Here is a 16,454-nt window from a genome sequence, read left to right as displayed (position 1 = left end):
GATGAAAAAACTAAAATCTAGTTTTCAACTCAAATCTTCCTTCTCCTCTGAACAAGTTGTTCTAAACCTTAATGAAGATTTATTAACATTAATCCTGTTGCGTCTACCATGGAAAAAACTCATGTCGTTGAAGTGTGTTTCAAGACAATGGAACTCACTCATCAGTCATCACCAATCCCCACTTCACTCACCTACATAATTTGCTCCCTCTCCGTACCTCTGGTCTATTAATTCAACATGCTTCAAAAGTTTATTTGGTACCTCTTGACCATCCTGACGACACCCCCTCCTTATTCAGTAACCTCACTTCTGCTTATGACCCTCTTGATCCTCAACGTTTTTGTGTTTTGCAGTCCTGCAATGGCCTTTTAATGTGCATTAAGAGCATCAAAGTCCCATGTGAACAGCGTAGATGTTATATATATAACCCCTCTACTGATCAACTAGCCATCCTTCCGCGTCTTCCTGGCATTTGGGTTGATTACATTGGCTTAGCTTTTGATCCGTCCAAGTCACCTCACTACAAAGTTATTGCTTTTGTTCCAACATTTTCACCAGATGATGAAGTTGGTGTTCGCTTTCATATTTACTCCTCCAAAACCAAGACCTGGAGGGTCTGTGTACAGTCTTTTGCTCTCGGTGCAGATATGTACTTCGACAGGGGTATCTACTGGAAAGGCTGTGTTCATTGGTTAAGTATACACGACATCAAATATGAACTAGCATCGGATGTTCCTGATGGTTTGTACTTTTTGTTTGACGCTAAGAACATTCCCAAGGCCTCCTATTTGAGTGGGGTGCATTTGGAAAGGAGTTTTTATTTTGGGGAGTCTGAAGACCACTTGCACTTTACTGAGGTTTGTCCTCGTTCAACTTCAATCAGCGTGTATGAGATGAAGAGTAATTACTCGGAGTGGTTTCTCAAGTACCAAATTGATCTTGCTCCTATTTCTAAAGCTTTCCCAGAAATGACTGGTTATAAGGCTTTTGGCTTCAAATATAATTATGCGGTTGAGTTGCTCTCAGTTGTTAGGAGAGAAAACTTCGAGGAGGATTCATTCTTGGTATTGGGAGTACCTGGTAAGATTCTACGTTACAATCTTGTTGATGGAAATTTCGATTTGCTATGGGACTTTGTTGTAGACTTTGCTGTAGAAAATGTTGATTGGGGCGATTATAGACAGCTTAAAGCTTGGCAGTACATTGAAACTCTGTCATGTGTGTAATTAGTTGGTTGAGCTGCTACAAATTTAGCATGATTTATCTGATAAAATTGTACTAATTATACATGCAATTAATCACTTTCAATATTTATTATGCAAAAGTACGCTGTACACTGCAGTATGTTTTTTTTATTTTTTTAATAGTCTGTTTTGTTAAAATTGTCAAATGCTATTAATACCAATTTGACAATCAAAATTGTGAAATTAAACGAGTCGAATTCGGGTAAAGCTTTAGACTCGATTAAGTGTAAAATTAAACGAGGCGGCTCGCTCGACTCGTTAAAACCGGCTCATTTAGCTAAACGAGCCGGCTCGACTCGACTCGTGAAATTAAACGAGTCGAGTTCGGGCAGAGGTTTAGGCTCGTTTAACTAAACGAGCCGGCTCGGCTCGACTCGATTAATCTTGGCTCGAATTACACCCGGCTCGAAACTCGACTCGCTCGGCCCGAATTACAGCACTAATCAAAAATCAAAAGTCTAGACTAGTTTTCCTTATATGTAGTGATGCAGTAACCTTAATTATTGGCGGGATGGAGGGAGTATTTGTTTTCTTTAATAATTCAAAGCTCCCCGCAGTTTGCAAACTATATAAGCATGCATGGTGGTTATGCTAAAACACATTTAGTTTACAATCACAAGAGCGCTTTGGGAGAAACAGGTGGCACTAGCATATATACAATATTTGATTAAACTGTTGAGTTTACAAGGATTTTCCTAGGGATGGAGATGGCAGTGCTGCAATAGGCACACTAGTTCTAGTGACAAATTTGGGTGTGAAGTATAAATCTCTGTTAAGTTGCTTAATGTTTCTGTGTGTATGTAATGTAACATAAGATATGTTAACTGCTGCACAAGGGTAAACAAATGCATTTCAAGTATTTCTCTTAAATCCGGCCTTGTGGAGAATTGGATGTGTATTTTGTGATTTATATTGTGTCAGCCTAAATAGTGTAGGATCGGTGGAATTGGTGTGAAAGGGTGAGTGAGATCTAATTAACTCAAGTGTTAAAAGGAAGGAAAAAATTAGTTAAGTTTAATAATCAATGATAATAAAAAGAAGGCATATGATAATAAAAAGAAGGCAGCGCTGAAAATCGATATTTCTAAGGCATATGATCGATTGGAATGGGATTTTATACTGAATATGATGAGAAAATTTGGTTTCAATGAAATATGGGTTGATCGGGTAATGAAATTTATTCAGTCTGTGTCTTATAGTTTCTTACACAAAGATGGTGAATTTGGTAATATTGTGCCACAAAGGGGTCTGCGTCAGGGTGATCCTATTTCACCTTACATTTATATCATGTGTGCGGAAGGTTTGAGCTCTATTATAAGGAGGAATGAAGAGATGGGCCTGCTATATGGTTGCACAGTTGCAAGAGAAGCTCCGACAATATCTCATCTGTTATTTGCAGATGATTGCTACTTTTTCTTTCGTGCAAATGCTGCAGAGGCAGGTGTAATGAAGCGAATTCTGAACCGATATGAGAAGATTTCTGGACAAATGGTGAACTATGACAAGTCAGTTGTAACATTCTCTCCTAATTTGTCTGTTGACTGTAGGAGAGATGTTTGTCATGAGCTGGGAGTTCAAGAAGCAGAGGTAGTAGGAAAATACCTTGGTATTCCAATGAATATCGGAAAAAATAAAGCGACGGAATTCAGATTCTTAACAGAGAAGATTGACCAGAAATTACAGGGATGGAACAATCAGATCATATCGAGGGCTGGTAAAGTAACTTTGCTTAAAACGGCTGCTCAGTCCATACCAAATTTTTGGATGCAGATGTTGTTGATACCGAATGCAGTGTGTGATAAGATAGAGAAGAGAATGAATGTTTTCTGGTGGGGTAAAGGTGGAACAAATGGTGGGATCAAATGGTTATCATGGGATCGAATGTGTACGATTAAAGAGGATGGAGGTTTGGGTTTCAGGAAATTGATGGACTTTAATTTAGCGATGCTGTCAAAACAGGCCTGGCGGTTAATTATTGAAAGTAATCCTTTAGTCAGTAAGGTTATGCGAGCTCGGTACTATCCTCAGTCGGACTTCCTAAATGCATCGCTTGGGTCAAACCCAAGCTATGTATGGAGAAGTATTTTTTCAACTCAGTCAATGATGAAACAATGCGTACGCAAGAGGATAGGTGATGGCTTGGACACCAGGGTATGGAAAGTGCCTTGGCTCCCGGATGTAAATAACGGGTACCTTACAACTGAAGCTCCAGAGCAGCTGCAACATATAATGGTAAATGGATTGTTGGAGGAAAACCAGAGAAGGTGGGATGTAGGGGTGATATCTGACTTGTTTGATGAACGGGATCAGCAACTAATTTTGCAAATCCCACTTCCTATACGAGCAAAGGAAGACTCTTGGTACTGGAGTTTGGAGGATAAAGGGATTTTCTCAGTTAAAAGCTGCTACAGACGTATTCGAGACGAGTCTGCAGGTGAGGATAAACGGTTTTGGAAGAAGATGTGGGCATTAAAGTTACCTGGAAAGATTTTGAATTTCCTATGGAGAGCATGCGTCAATGTATTACCAACAGCTGTGGCTTTACAGGGTAAGCGGATTGAGATTTCTGGTGTTTGTACATGGTGTCATATGGCCGATGAAGACGCAACTCACACATTGTTTAGCTGTAGTATTGCAAAGCAAGTTTGGAACTCGGCTGGATTACTTGACCTAGTGAATCCTACGCAGAATGAGACGGTGTTGACAGTACTCAAACGAGTTTTCGAAATAGGTACCAGGGAACAAGCAGTGTTGGTTGGACTGATGTGCTGGGCATTGTGGTCAAGGAGAAATAAATGGATATGGGAAAGAGTGAACATGTCTGCATTTGGTATTAAGGCCATGGCACTAAATCTATTGTCAGACTGGAAAAGAGCACGACAACCAGAGATTGTAGGTAAAATCGTAACTCCTGGTCATTGCAGAACTTGGTGTAAGCCGCGAGAGGGATGGATTAAAATAAATCTGGATGCATCTTTTCATGAAGGTGCTGATAAAATTGGTGTTGTTTGTGTAGTACGAGATGATAGAGGATGTTTTATCCGGGCAAGAACAAATGTACTACATGTTACAACACAGGTCCGGGAAGCTGAAGCTTGGAGCTTAAGGGAGGCTTTGGAGTGGATGAGAGAGTGGAGAATAACTAAATGCATTTTTGAATCAGATGCCATGCTACTAGTGGAAGCTTTTAATAGAGATAGAGGTCGTTCTAATTTCGATACTATAGTGGAAGCTTGTAGCGAGAACCTTAAACACTTTGAGGAAGTGTCCATTATTTATGTGAGTCGATCTGCGAATAGTGTAGCTCATAGACTAGCTCAGGCTGCATATTCTATGTTAGGTCCTATGGAGTGGATTGATGTTCCTCCAGCTTTTATTTCATGTAACCTTGATTTGGATATGAATTAATATATGCAAGTACGTTTTATTCAAAAAAAAAAAGGGTTAATTGCATAGTATATCTCTTTACTTCGGATAATTATCATTTTGGTATCAATATTTTGAATAATTACACTTCACGCCCTAAATAAGTTTGGGCGCTGCATTTTGCACACTTTCCGTCAATTTCTGTTGTTACCGTTTAATAGGGCAGGGGTAAAATAGTAATTTGACAAAATTTAATTACATTTTGACCATTAAAATTCAACAGATTTTTCATTTTAACCCTTAAATATTTTTTTTAACAATTTCGACCTCTAACTATAAAAAATATATATTTTAACCATTTCATTAAAAAAAATTATTTACGATAATATTTATATATAGTTTATTTACGAAAATTCGATAATAATAATATATAGTTTATTTTATTTTCAAAATTTTAAATAGTTACATATAGTTTTTTTTATTTTTTGAAAATTTGTTTTTTTTTGTTTTCGATAATAACAACCCCCAAAATGATATTTTTGAAAATTTGTAAATAAAACGAAAGTGATAGATAATAAACGATTTTTCCAAAATGGTAAGCCTCATTAAAAATAGAATTATAACGACTCGAAAATTAGATAAAACGTACACCCAATTAAAAATTGTAAAAATGAGTTTTGTGTTTATATTTTATTTTTTATGATTATAATTTAAATTATGTATGATGAATCATACTAATTTTTTATTAAATAATCTGTATTTTTACGTATTTTATATTTTTATTTTTTATTCAATTATATTTCAAATATTCTAAATTTTAAAGTAGAATAATTTTTTTATTAAAAGGGTTACAATGGACATTTTTTATAGTTAAAGGTCGAAACTGTTAAAAAAATATTCAGGGGTTAAAATGAAAAATATGTTGAACTTCAATGGTCAAAATGTAATTAAATATTGGGAAATTACTATTTTACCCCTCACCTATTCAACAGTAACGGCGGAAATTGATAGAAAGTGTCCAAAATGCAGCGCTCAAACTTGCCTGGGGTGCGAAGTGCAATTGTTCAAACTATTAGCATCAAAGTGACAATCTCCAAACGAAAGGGAAGCACTATGCAATTAACCCTAAAAAGAAACTCTTAAGGAGGACCTTTCATTTACTCTGAAGTTTGAGTCTGCTGCCTCATTGGCCTCAATGGATATTACTGGTGATCTGATTCTGCAACAACAATTTAACTATAAACAGCAGCAACTAAGCTGAGCTTTTATGGCGGACGAACCCGACTCTTCTTTTCCATGATGGTTTATGTGTAGTATGTGCATTGCACCAAAGATGGTCAGATTGTTGATCAATCTGTTAGAAAATTGGATTTTAGATCATAATTTTATTATGTTCTTGATGATAATCCTAAAATCTAATGATTGAAAGTTGTTCCATGATATGTGAACTTAAATTTTCAAATATGGTTTTAAGAATTTTGCTTAATGAAATCCATAGAGAATGTGACATGAAGTTAGCTTCATGAAGCTTGAAAATAATGATTGAAAGGTGTATTTTTTGTCCCACATTGAAAATAATTAAAGAAGATATAGTTTTTATATGGTATCACACACATGGGTAGTATACAACTACTAAGGTGTGTGATGGTTCATTTTGTTGTTGTATGCTTTACGCGCGCCGCCACGCACCGGGCTGGGTCCAAGGGCGCTTTGGGTACCCGGGCGAGGATTTTAATTATTTGTGATTTAATATTTTAATTAGAATTTTTTTTTATCAGTTTTTGCTGAATTGGGCTAGTCAAATTCATTTGATACATTGAAATTGGACTATAATATATTCATTGTAACTGATAATAATATTTCAAATTAAATATTAAATCTGATATAATAATGTGAGTGATAAATGTAAAACTGTTACAATTGTAATTTAAATTCAAAATTCATCAGTTTTGATTTTTTAATTAATTGTGCAGTTTAATTCCTATATTAATAGTGTTGTCAATATCACTTAGCCTCTACTATAAATAGAGGACTAAGTAGTTGAGGTTGAACACACTACACACTTATATTTTCTTCTCTTCTCTGCATTCTCTCTTCTCCCAAACACAAGTCCGAGCTGCTTTGTTTTTTATTTTTTCCGGCGACTGAGGTGTTAGTCGAGGTGGAGTTTCTTGTTGTTGCTGTAAACATATAACTCCGAACTGTTTTATCCTGGTGGAGACATTGCAAGCATCCTAACGCAGCAGGTGGGGGCAATTATCTCTTCAAGAGCAGTCATGACTTCGAGCAAGGCCTGGCAACTCAGTTGTAAATTTCTTGGTGTTTTGTATCTGTTGGCTGCCATCTTTTCCAGTCACTATATCGCTCTGTTAAAGCTATGGTTACGAGTATAATTTATGTTCTCTCTTCGGTAATTCAGTTACTGATTTGTTTATTGTTTATCTGCATATTTTGTTACATTAACTGGTATCTTGGTCTTACCTTGTTAAATATAATATATAATTTCCTCTATGTTGAGGTAATAGTTAGTATTATTTCCAACACAATCCTCGTCTTTTATGTATTTGAGTTGGTGTTTATTGTATTTAAATTGTTAGCCTAAGAGCTTTAATTTTTTCGCCAAAGTATGCTAGATAATGCGTAGTATTGGGATACCAGAGTGTCTTCTTCATTTGAAGCATGTGCCTGCCTTGGAGAACATAAATCAAACTCAATTCAGTAGTTGAATGAAATATGTGATGCCTATATACGGATATGTGTTATAACTTCTAAGCACGCACATTTTTTTCAACAATATTAGCACAATACTAATACAATATTAATTTGTGTAAATATGGTTAGGAATTAATTTAATGTCATTTCTTTAACAGTGGCATCGAGTCCACATGCCTATCTACTGGGGGAAAATGCGGAGCCTGTTTCTAAATTGTCTCAGTTCAGTACACCTAGCTAAATCTTTGATTATTTTTTTTTATCTAGATCTTCCAACAAGTAAGAGGAATAATAATCTCTCTAAACTTGAGAGATAGTTTCTCCACAGCAAAAGGATTAGTGGAAGTCCGCAAGGATTATATCAAATTTACCTTAGCTAACCAACTACGACTCCATAGGCATCATCAAGATTCAAGAAGCAGGCATCTATGTATGAGACAGAACTAAATTACCCCGTAAAAAATCCAAAGTATTCATGCAAGACTTGTAAAAAATCATATTGTATAATAATTTTTATTTACAATCGTTTTTGTGTGAAGAAGATCAGATTACTATATATATATACAATAGTCTATCCACGTATTCCAAGACTCAAAGAAGAATGTAAATCTACAATCTCCAAGATTGTATGTTGGGCGTACGCAGTTCGGATCGGATCGGTTTTGGGTAAAAGTCGAACCAAACTGCGAAGAGCGGTTTTAGAAAATTGTCATCCGCAACCGCGGTTGCGGTTAACCGCGTCAATTGCGGTTGCGAATTTGCTATTATTGCGGATCGGTTTGCGGTTCAACCACTTATTTTAAAATAATTAATAATTTGCAAAAAATTAAATTCGGAATATTAATAAATTCAAGTTTAAGTTACGTGATAAATTTACATTCAAAAATAAAATACAAACTAATGATCCGCGTGAAGTAAGGATATTAAAAATATACAAAAATATGGAGGTGAGAGAAAAGAATAAAGAAAATGATAAAAAAAATTACATGTTGATTACATTTTCCGTTTTTTTGGTTATATATTTTATATTGATTGTGAATCTTATGAACGAAATCTTTACATTAATATAAGATTAGTTAATAAATGTATATACTTATTAATTTATATGATATCAACTACATTTTTGAAATATATTTTATTATAAATATGTGTTGCGAGTTGCGGTTGTGATTGCGATTTTGCGATTCTCAAGAATTTAAAACCGCATTCAAGCCACGAATGAGCGGTTTTTAAAATTTAAATCCACAACCAACCAGCGTTTCACGATTATCCGCAAAATGCGGAACAGTTGAGCGGTTTGTCTGTACACCCCAAATTGTATATGCGGAAGATTGATAAAAACCGAAAACATGAATAAATTACTCATAGCAATGGTACAGATAGCAACTCTCCTAGGAGATTGTGATGCTATACATGTAATGAAGAGCACCATTACAATTTACAATGACAATCACTGCCACCAATCCCAGAAGAACCGAGTCATCGTCGGACTCACAACACAACTTTCCCATTCTCTTCTTGCTATTGCTTCTGGCTTTGCTTCTTTAACTTTAAAACTCACTTATCATAACAGTTTTTTAAGTATAGCTAGTTTTATTGCTACAAAAAAACAATAATTCTGGGCCTAAATATATTTCCCGTGAACCAGATTAACAATACTTGGCAAATACATTATATGCATATGTGGTATACATTTGTCTTCCTTCAAGATTTGATACCTCTAACTTTATCCTTCTATATAACCACAAGTTTAGTAATGAAACGTGTAGACAATTTAGGCTATTTTTATTTTTTCAGTATGCGTATGAGTACTAATTAATAGTCTCTTTTTTCTTTTCAGATTTTTTTATCATGCGAATTAGTTTTTTTTATGTTTTTTTAAATAACAGACTTTGTATTTGATTTGGGCCTGGGCCACTTCTTCGGATGCATGCTAAATTTGATACTCATAATCTCATTCTGATTCTGATTTTTATTGGTAGCCCTAGCATAAAATAAAAACTATATATTGGGGATGATGATTCTGGATAACAGACAAAAACATCAGGCATGGATATTATTACAAAACCTTCCTCTGAAGAAGTTGTTCTGAACCAGGACGATGATTTATTAACATTAATCTTGTTACATGTACCTTGGAAAAACCTCAAGGTCTTGAAGTGTGTTTCAAGACATTGGCACTCTCTCATCACCACTCCCTACTTTCGTAGTTTACTCCGGCCTCCTCTGCGTGCCTCTGGTCTCTTTATTCAACGCCCTGTCAGTAGTGATCGTCCAGATGATAAAGTCTATTTCCTTCCATTAGACGATCCAAAAACCCCTTCACCATTCAAAAGCCTCACTTTTGCTCCTCAACGTATTCGTATTTTGCAATCCTGCAAAGGCCTTTTATTGTGCTCCAGTGACTCCCTTTCCCCGCCCCAACTTCATAACTCCTATATATATAATTCCTCTACCAATCAATTAGACATCCTTCCTAAATATCCTACTCGCGCTGAAGTTGAATATATAGGCTTAGCTTTTGATCCGTCCAACTCACCTCACTACAAAGTTATTGCTTTTGTGCATGTACTAGATCCTGTTGGTAATTTTCATATTTACTCCTCTGAAACCAAGACCTGGCTGGTCTCTGTACAATCTTTTTCTCCCGGTCCAGATATGTATTTCGACGAGGGTATCTATTGGAAAGGCTGTGTTCATTGGTTAAGTCCGTTCCACATCAAACATGAACGAGCATCGGCTGTTCCTGATGGTTTGTACTTTAATGTTGACGAGGGTCGGCTAGGAACATTTCCAAGGCCTCCTATTAGTGTGGAGTCGACTTCATATAGGAGTTTTTATTTTGGGGAGTCTGAAGGCCATTTGCACTTTACTGAGGCTTGTCCTTGTACCACTTCACTTAGCGTGTATGAGATGAAGAGTGATTACTCGAAGTGGTTTCTTAAGTACCAGATTAATCTTGCTCCAATTTCTAAAATTTTCCCAGAAATGACTAATTACAAGGTTTTTCGCTGTAGATATAAATTTGCAGTTGACTTAATGTCACTTGTTAGGAGAGAAAATTTCCAGGAGGATTCATTCTTGGTATTGGCAATACCCGGTGAGGTTATACGTTACAATATTGTGGATAGAAGTTGCAAAGTTCTGTGCAACGTTGCTGCAGACTTAGGTCTGAGAAATGTTGATTGGGGCGATTATAGAGAGCTTAAAGTTTGGCAGTACATTGAAACTCTGTCATGTGAGTAATTAGTCAATATGATTGATGTTTTTGAAGATCTATGTCCAAGTACATTGTTTTTTCTTTTTAATTTGTTTGGTTGATCTTTTTCCTGTTTAAACAGGCCTAGCGTTTTAGAATATACTGTTTTTTTTCTAAATGTCTGTTTCATTAACAACCGTTCTCAATAAACTTGTATATCTGCTCCAACTTTTTCCATGGTAGCGGAACTGATACTAATTTGACAATCAGAGATTACAATGGAAGCATTATACCCATTGTTTGCATTGCATATTTTGAAAAGATTTAATGCAAGAAAGTCATTCTTAAACATCTAGAATTTAGAAGCTAGGAACAGACTTGTGCAGTTATCCATGTAGGATCGAATGGAAAGAATACATTTATCCGTAGTTATACAACTACTGACGTGTAATTAAGCCTCACAAAGTATCGAAACAAGTAAACTGTACAAGTCATATGAAGGTCGTTCCTCTGTTACTGTTAGACAGACCTGGAGAGGAAATTTAAGTCTTTTTTAACTAGCAAATTTTTTTTCAGCAGAAGTTTATGTCCTTGCACTATCAAAGTCCCGTAGCGTAGATTTCAGGGAAGAGAAACTCTCCATGTATTCTAAGTGATTCAAGAATCTGGAGCTTCACCTTCTGATTAAGATTATTCTACCAGCACATGAAACTGATCTAGGTCGTCTACCATCTGCTCTTTTGTTCACTAACAGCATCTCCAACCATGACCTCCTTGTAGCTATGTGGCACTCAGGTATAGATATTAGGTAAAAAAAACAGCACTTCAACTACAGCACATATTAGCAAAAAATTTAGATATCCTTCAGTAGGTGTGAGCTATATCATCCACGTCAGATTTAATTCATGTTTAAACCTAAATCTACACATTACTATGTACACACATTAATACATACATATATTCTATAATATTTAATACATAAATATTAAAATTATTATTATATATATATATATTTTAATTTATATAATATTAAGTGTGAAAATATTGTTCTCTTGTTAACATAATTTATTAATTATTTTTAATAAACAATATATATATATATATATATAAATATATAATACAATATATATTAGTAACTTTTTATTAAAAATATTATTGTTATATTTATATGTTATTATTTTCAGTTGTAATAATTATTAACTTTTAATTATATATCTTATTCATGTATTGAATTAAGTATTAACTAAATTTATTTTATTATTTAAAGTTTATATATATACATATAAATCTGAAAAATAAGAATAAAACAATATTTTTGAATATAGCTAATGATTATAGCTATTACCAGTAGAGTGCATGGTCTTACAGGTTCAATAAAATTTTACATAATAGTTTTATAGCCGTATTTTCTTATTAATTTTTATGTGTTTTTAGTAGTTTATTTCATTGTTCTTTTAGAATTCTAATAAATTTTTGTGAATGGTTTTCAATTTCTTTTTTATTATATTTAATATTTTTGATTTTTAATTACTCATATGCATATTTTTAATATAAACATCAATGATGTAATTGATTATTTGATAAATTATTTTCAATTGTATTAATATTATTTTAAATGGTGTTATTAAATTTAATACATTACTTTGGACTATATTAATATTATTTTTTATTTAATACATTATTTCACTTGTATTTAACATAAACTGTGTTATTTATTTTAATTTGTAGAATTGTTTGTCTAACTTTATAAAAATTTCTAGTAACATTTTTATTTAATTAAAATTTAATTTTTTGTTATATTGTTATTTGTATTATAATTTCAATATGCGTAAACATAAACGGTGTAATTGATTATTTAACAATTTATATTCCCTGTATTAATATTATTTTTATATGGTGTTATTGAATTTAACACATTACTTTTGATTTGATATTATTATTTTTTATTTAATACAATATTTCACTTGTATTTAACATAAATTGTGTTATTTATTTTAATTTGTAGAATTGTTTGTCTAATTTTATAAAACTTTCTAATTACATTTTTATTAAATTGAAATTTAATTTTGTGTTTTATTTTTATTTGTATTATAAGTCCAATATGCACAATCACATAAAAATAGTATCATGTTATTTATATTACTATAATATATATTAATTATAAATGATAATATCAAGTTATTTATATTATATAACACATTTATTTTTTAGAAACAATATTGTTTTTCAAATTCTAAAAGTTTAATTTTAATGAAAAGAAGTTAACAAATAATAGAAATTTTCTTTCAACTATTTCAAATATTAATATGCTAATTAGGTGTTGTTTTGTTTTGCCTAGAGTAGGTATTTATCAGATATTTATAGGTTTAGTTATTTAAGTGTTAGTAGGATTGTGACTACCATCAGAATATTTGTAGGCTTAGTTATATAAGTGTTAGTAGGACTTATTATCTGCTTTACTCTAATTATATATAAGGATATAATATAATTTGGCTAATCATTTTTGCTATCATGATTGGAAATGCTCTAAGCAACTCTTTGGCACAAAAGGAATAGATTAAAATATTAATATAAGATTATGTTAACCATCTAATAAATTTATTTAGAATATATCATAATCAAAAGTAAATCTGAAATAAAATTAATCTAACCCAAAAATAATCTGACTATCCGAATTGTCAGATTTATTTTAATATCATCTATCTCCTATTTTTGGTACACGGCGAATTTACCTTATTACCCTTATTTAGTTAATTTTTATAAAACTAATTTTAAAACTAAGTATATTTAGAAAATATAAATATCATTGGTCTTATAACACTGTTTTTGTGACGTTAAATCAACAACTAGGTTGGTCCGTAAATACAGAATCGACCTAAAAAAACAAATTAAAAATAGATTGACCAACTAAAAGTATCTCAAAAACACGTAACTATATTCTTATTTTACTACGCTATGAACTGAATCATTATATTGAGTAGGAAAATTTGAAAGTTGAGCTTTGGCGATGTGAATTTCATGTTATCATTATATACAGTATCTATACTAAGGGATAATATTAAAAGATTAGTATATTTTTATTTTAAATGATATTGAAGTCACATATTCTATTAATTTATTTATTATTTAATTAAATTCTAAAATAATATTTACTACATCAATCAAATTAATTATTATTTAATTAAACTATTGAGATAAAACAAGATGACAAAGACAAAAAATTGAAAATTTTGTTGGTAGTCGTTTGTTCCTCTGGTCACATGTAATTTTTATTATTCTCTAATTTTATAATTATAAGTTAAAATAAAACACTCTCATTAATATATATATAAATAAAATTATAATCTAAACACATTATTCATCCGGACTTAAATGAAATTATACTAATGATCCGAGTTCAAATAAAATAAATAAATACATAAATATAGTTAGGTATATTTGTTAGGAATATATGTGCATTAGTTTGATGATATGTTTAACAAAACACTTAAGTAGAAATTTAGTGTCTGTAGCCTCAACGGATAAGACCACTTTGGCTATCCGTTGATGGTGTAGCTTTACTTAGAAATAAGTCTAGTATTGTAGCATATTTCAGTCTCTGTATTTAAAATTGTAATTCTTAGAAGTTGAGAGAAACTATGAGTCATGTTGACTACTAGATGATATGCAGATAGGAAGGCCAATTGTAAATATTTCATGCCTTGTAATTTTGTATAAATGAAGTGGTATCAACGGATGACTTAAAAGACCTTCAACGGATGAGAAGCTAAGCTTCAACGGATGTCTCTAAAGCTTCAACGGATAACATCCTTCAACGGATGAGAGCATCAACGGATGAAAGCTTCAACGGATAACATCCTTCAACGGATGAAGTCATCAACGGATGAAAGCTTCAACGGATGTTCTGCTAATCAGCCGTTGATAAGTGGTAGTTGTACCTACAAGCAGAGGCACGTGGGTTGACAGAGAAAACTGAGATGTGGTAGCCGAATTTCAGGATCAACAGAAAAAGCAGCCGTTCTTCTTTTGTACAAAGTTGCAATAGTCAACAAAGTACTTGAGTGAACAGGAAAAGAAGCAAGTGAAGAACTTATTTTACTATTGTAATTTTATATTGTTTTTCACTTGTACACTTGGTAATATATATGAACCAAGAAGAAGCTAGTAATTAGAGAGATTTTTCCAGAGCTGTTAAGAAATATCTTGAGAGAAAATTCATCTAGTTTGTACTAGGATGCAGCTGTGATCAACATTGTTGAACACAGATTTTCTAATACACCATCTCTGGTGGAACAACAAATCCACCAGAAAAGTTTTTAAGGTCTGTTGTGTTCTTTACATTTGTGCTTGAATATATATCTGTCTGTATTAGCTTAAAGCAATTCACACACTTGTTCTTCTTGAACACACAACTTTATAAACTGCTCAAAACTTGAAAAAGTTTTGAGATTTACATTCAACCCCCCTTCTGTAAATCTCATTGTTAGTCTTCTAGGAATAACAATTGGTATCAGAGCAGGCTCTTGACACACAAAGAGTTTAAAGATCTTGGAATCTAACAAAGATGAGTAAGAAGGATATTGGAGTAAAGATCCCAGTTCTTGACAAAGACAGTTATCACCACTGGAAGGTGAAAATGCACCTTCATCTACTCTCCCAAGATGAAGGTTATGTCAACTGCATTGTGAATGGTCCTCACATTCCCCACAAAGTAGCCACAGTTGCTACGGCCACAATTGCTGTTGGTCAATCCATTCCAAAACCTAGAGCAGAATGGACAATGGAAGACACAGAAGAAGTCCACAAGGATAAGAAGGCTATGAACATTTTGTTTAATGGTCTTGACAAGGATATGTTTGATAATGTGATAAATTGTTCAACTGCCAAAGAGGTTTGGGACACAGTTCAGCTGCTGTGTGAAGGTACAGAACAAGTAAGAGAGAACAAAATGCAGCTTCTCATTCAACAGTATGAGCACTTTCATTTTGAAGAAAATGAATCTTTAAATGACACATTCAATAGATTCCAAAAACTGTTGAATGGACTGAAGCTGTATGGTAGAGTGTACCAGGTGAAGGATTCAAATCTTAAATTTTTGAGATCCTTACCAAAGGAATGGAAACCCATGACTGTTTCCTTAAGAAACTCTCAAGATTATAAGGACTTTACTCTTGAAAGATTATATGGAATCTTGAAGACTTATGAACTAGAGTTGGAACAGGATGAGGTATTGGAGAGGGGGAGAAAGAAAGGAGGTTCAGTTGCATTGGTAGCTGAAAATGAGAAAGAATGCAGAAAAGAAACTGTGAGATCTACATCAAGCTCCAAAGATGGTGTAAGAAATCCAGAATCAGACAAGGGTAAAGGGCAAGTTGCTGAAAATGAAGACAACTCCAGTCAAGATGACTCTGATGGTATTGATGAGCATCTTGCATTTCTGTCCAGGAGATTTGCAAAGATGAAGTTCAGGAAAAACACTAGAGCCACTAAACCCCATAAGAACATGGTGGACAAATCCAAGTTCAAGTGTTTTAATTGTGGTATGAGTGGACACTTTGCAAGTGAGTGCAGAAAGCCAACCTCTGAAAAGAAGAAGTTTGATCAAGTAGATTACAAAAAGAAATATTTTGATCTGCTCAAACAGAAGGAAAGGGCTTTCATTACTCAAGAAAGAGACTGGGCAGCTGATGGAGAAGAAGAGGATGAAGACATGGAATATGTTAACTTGGCTCTCATGGCTGATTCTGAGGAGAATGAAGTTAGTTCATCAAGCAACCAGGTAATTACTACTGATATAACACAGCTTACTAAAGAAGAGTGCAATGATGCTTTTAATGACATGTCTACTGAACTGTATCATTTGCGTGTATCTCTTAAATCTCTTGCTAAAGAAAATAGTAGGATTAAAGAGAACAATCTGTTTTTAAGTAATA

General features: G+C 33.3%; 2 protein-coding genes across 2 annotated transcripts; both read left to right on the top strand.

The window, feature by feature from the left end:
* Positions 1-108: 108 nt before the first annotated feature.
* Positions 109-1,226, top strand: LOC141659961 (F-box protein At5g07610-like). Its single transcript, XM_074466909.1, has 2 exons — positions 109-222; positions 354-1,226. The coding sequence occupies exons 1-2, from the start codon at positions 109-111 to the stop codon at positions 1,224-1,226; spliced, it is 987 nt and encodes a 328-aa protein (XP_074323010.1).
* An 8,145-nt stretch (positions 1,227-9,371) lies between these two features.
* LOC141659960 (F-box protein At5g07610-like) lies at positions 9,372-10,568 on the top strand. Its single transcript, XM_074466907.1, has one exon. The coding sequence runs from the start codon at positions 9,372-9,374 to the stop codon at positions 10,566-10,568; it is 1,197 nt and encodes a 398-aa protein (XP_074323008.1).
* Positions 10,569-16,454: the final 5,886 nt, after the last annotated feature.

The sequence above is a fragment of the Apium graveolens genome, chromosome 5 (genome assembly GCF_009905375.1).
Source record: "Apium graveolens cultivar Ventura chromosome 5, ASM990537v1, whole genome shotgun sequence".
Classification (NCBI taxonomy): Eukaryota; Viridiplantae; Streptophyta; class Magnoliopsida; order Apiales; family Apiaceae; genus Apium; species Apium graveolens.
The sequence above is the reverse complement of the archived record's forward strand: the minus strand, read 5'-3'. Positions and strand labels throughout refer to the sequence as shown.

What these genes read in the sequence shown, in the direction of transcription:
- LOC141659960 (XM_074466907.1), top strand. Translation starts at nt 9,372, where the DNA reads ATGGATATTATTACAAAACCTTCCTCTGAAGAAGTTGTTCTGAACCAG.
- LOC141659961 (XM_074466909.1), top strand. Translation starts at nt 109, where the DNA reads ATGGAAAAAACTCATGTCGTTGAAGTGTGTTTCAAGACAATGGAACTC. An exon ending in GCTCCCTCTCCGTACCTCTG is followed by an intron (nt 223 to 353) that starts GTCTATTAATTC and finishes TGTGTTTTGCAG; the next exon opens with TCCTGCAATGGCCTTTTAAT.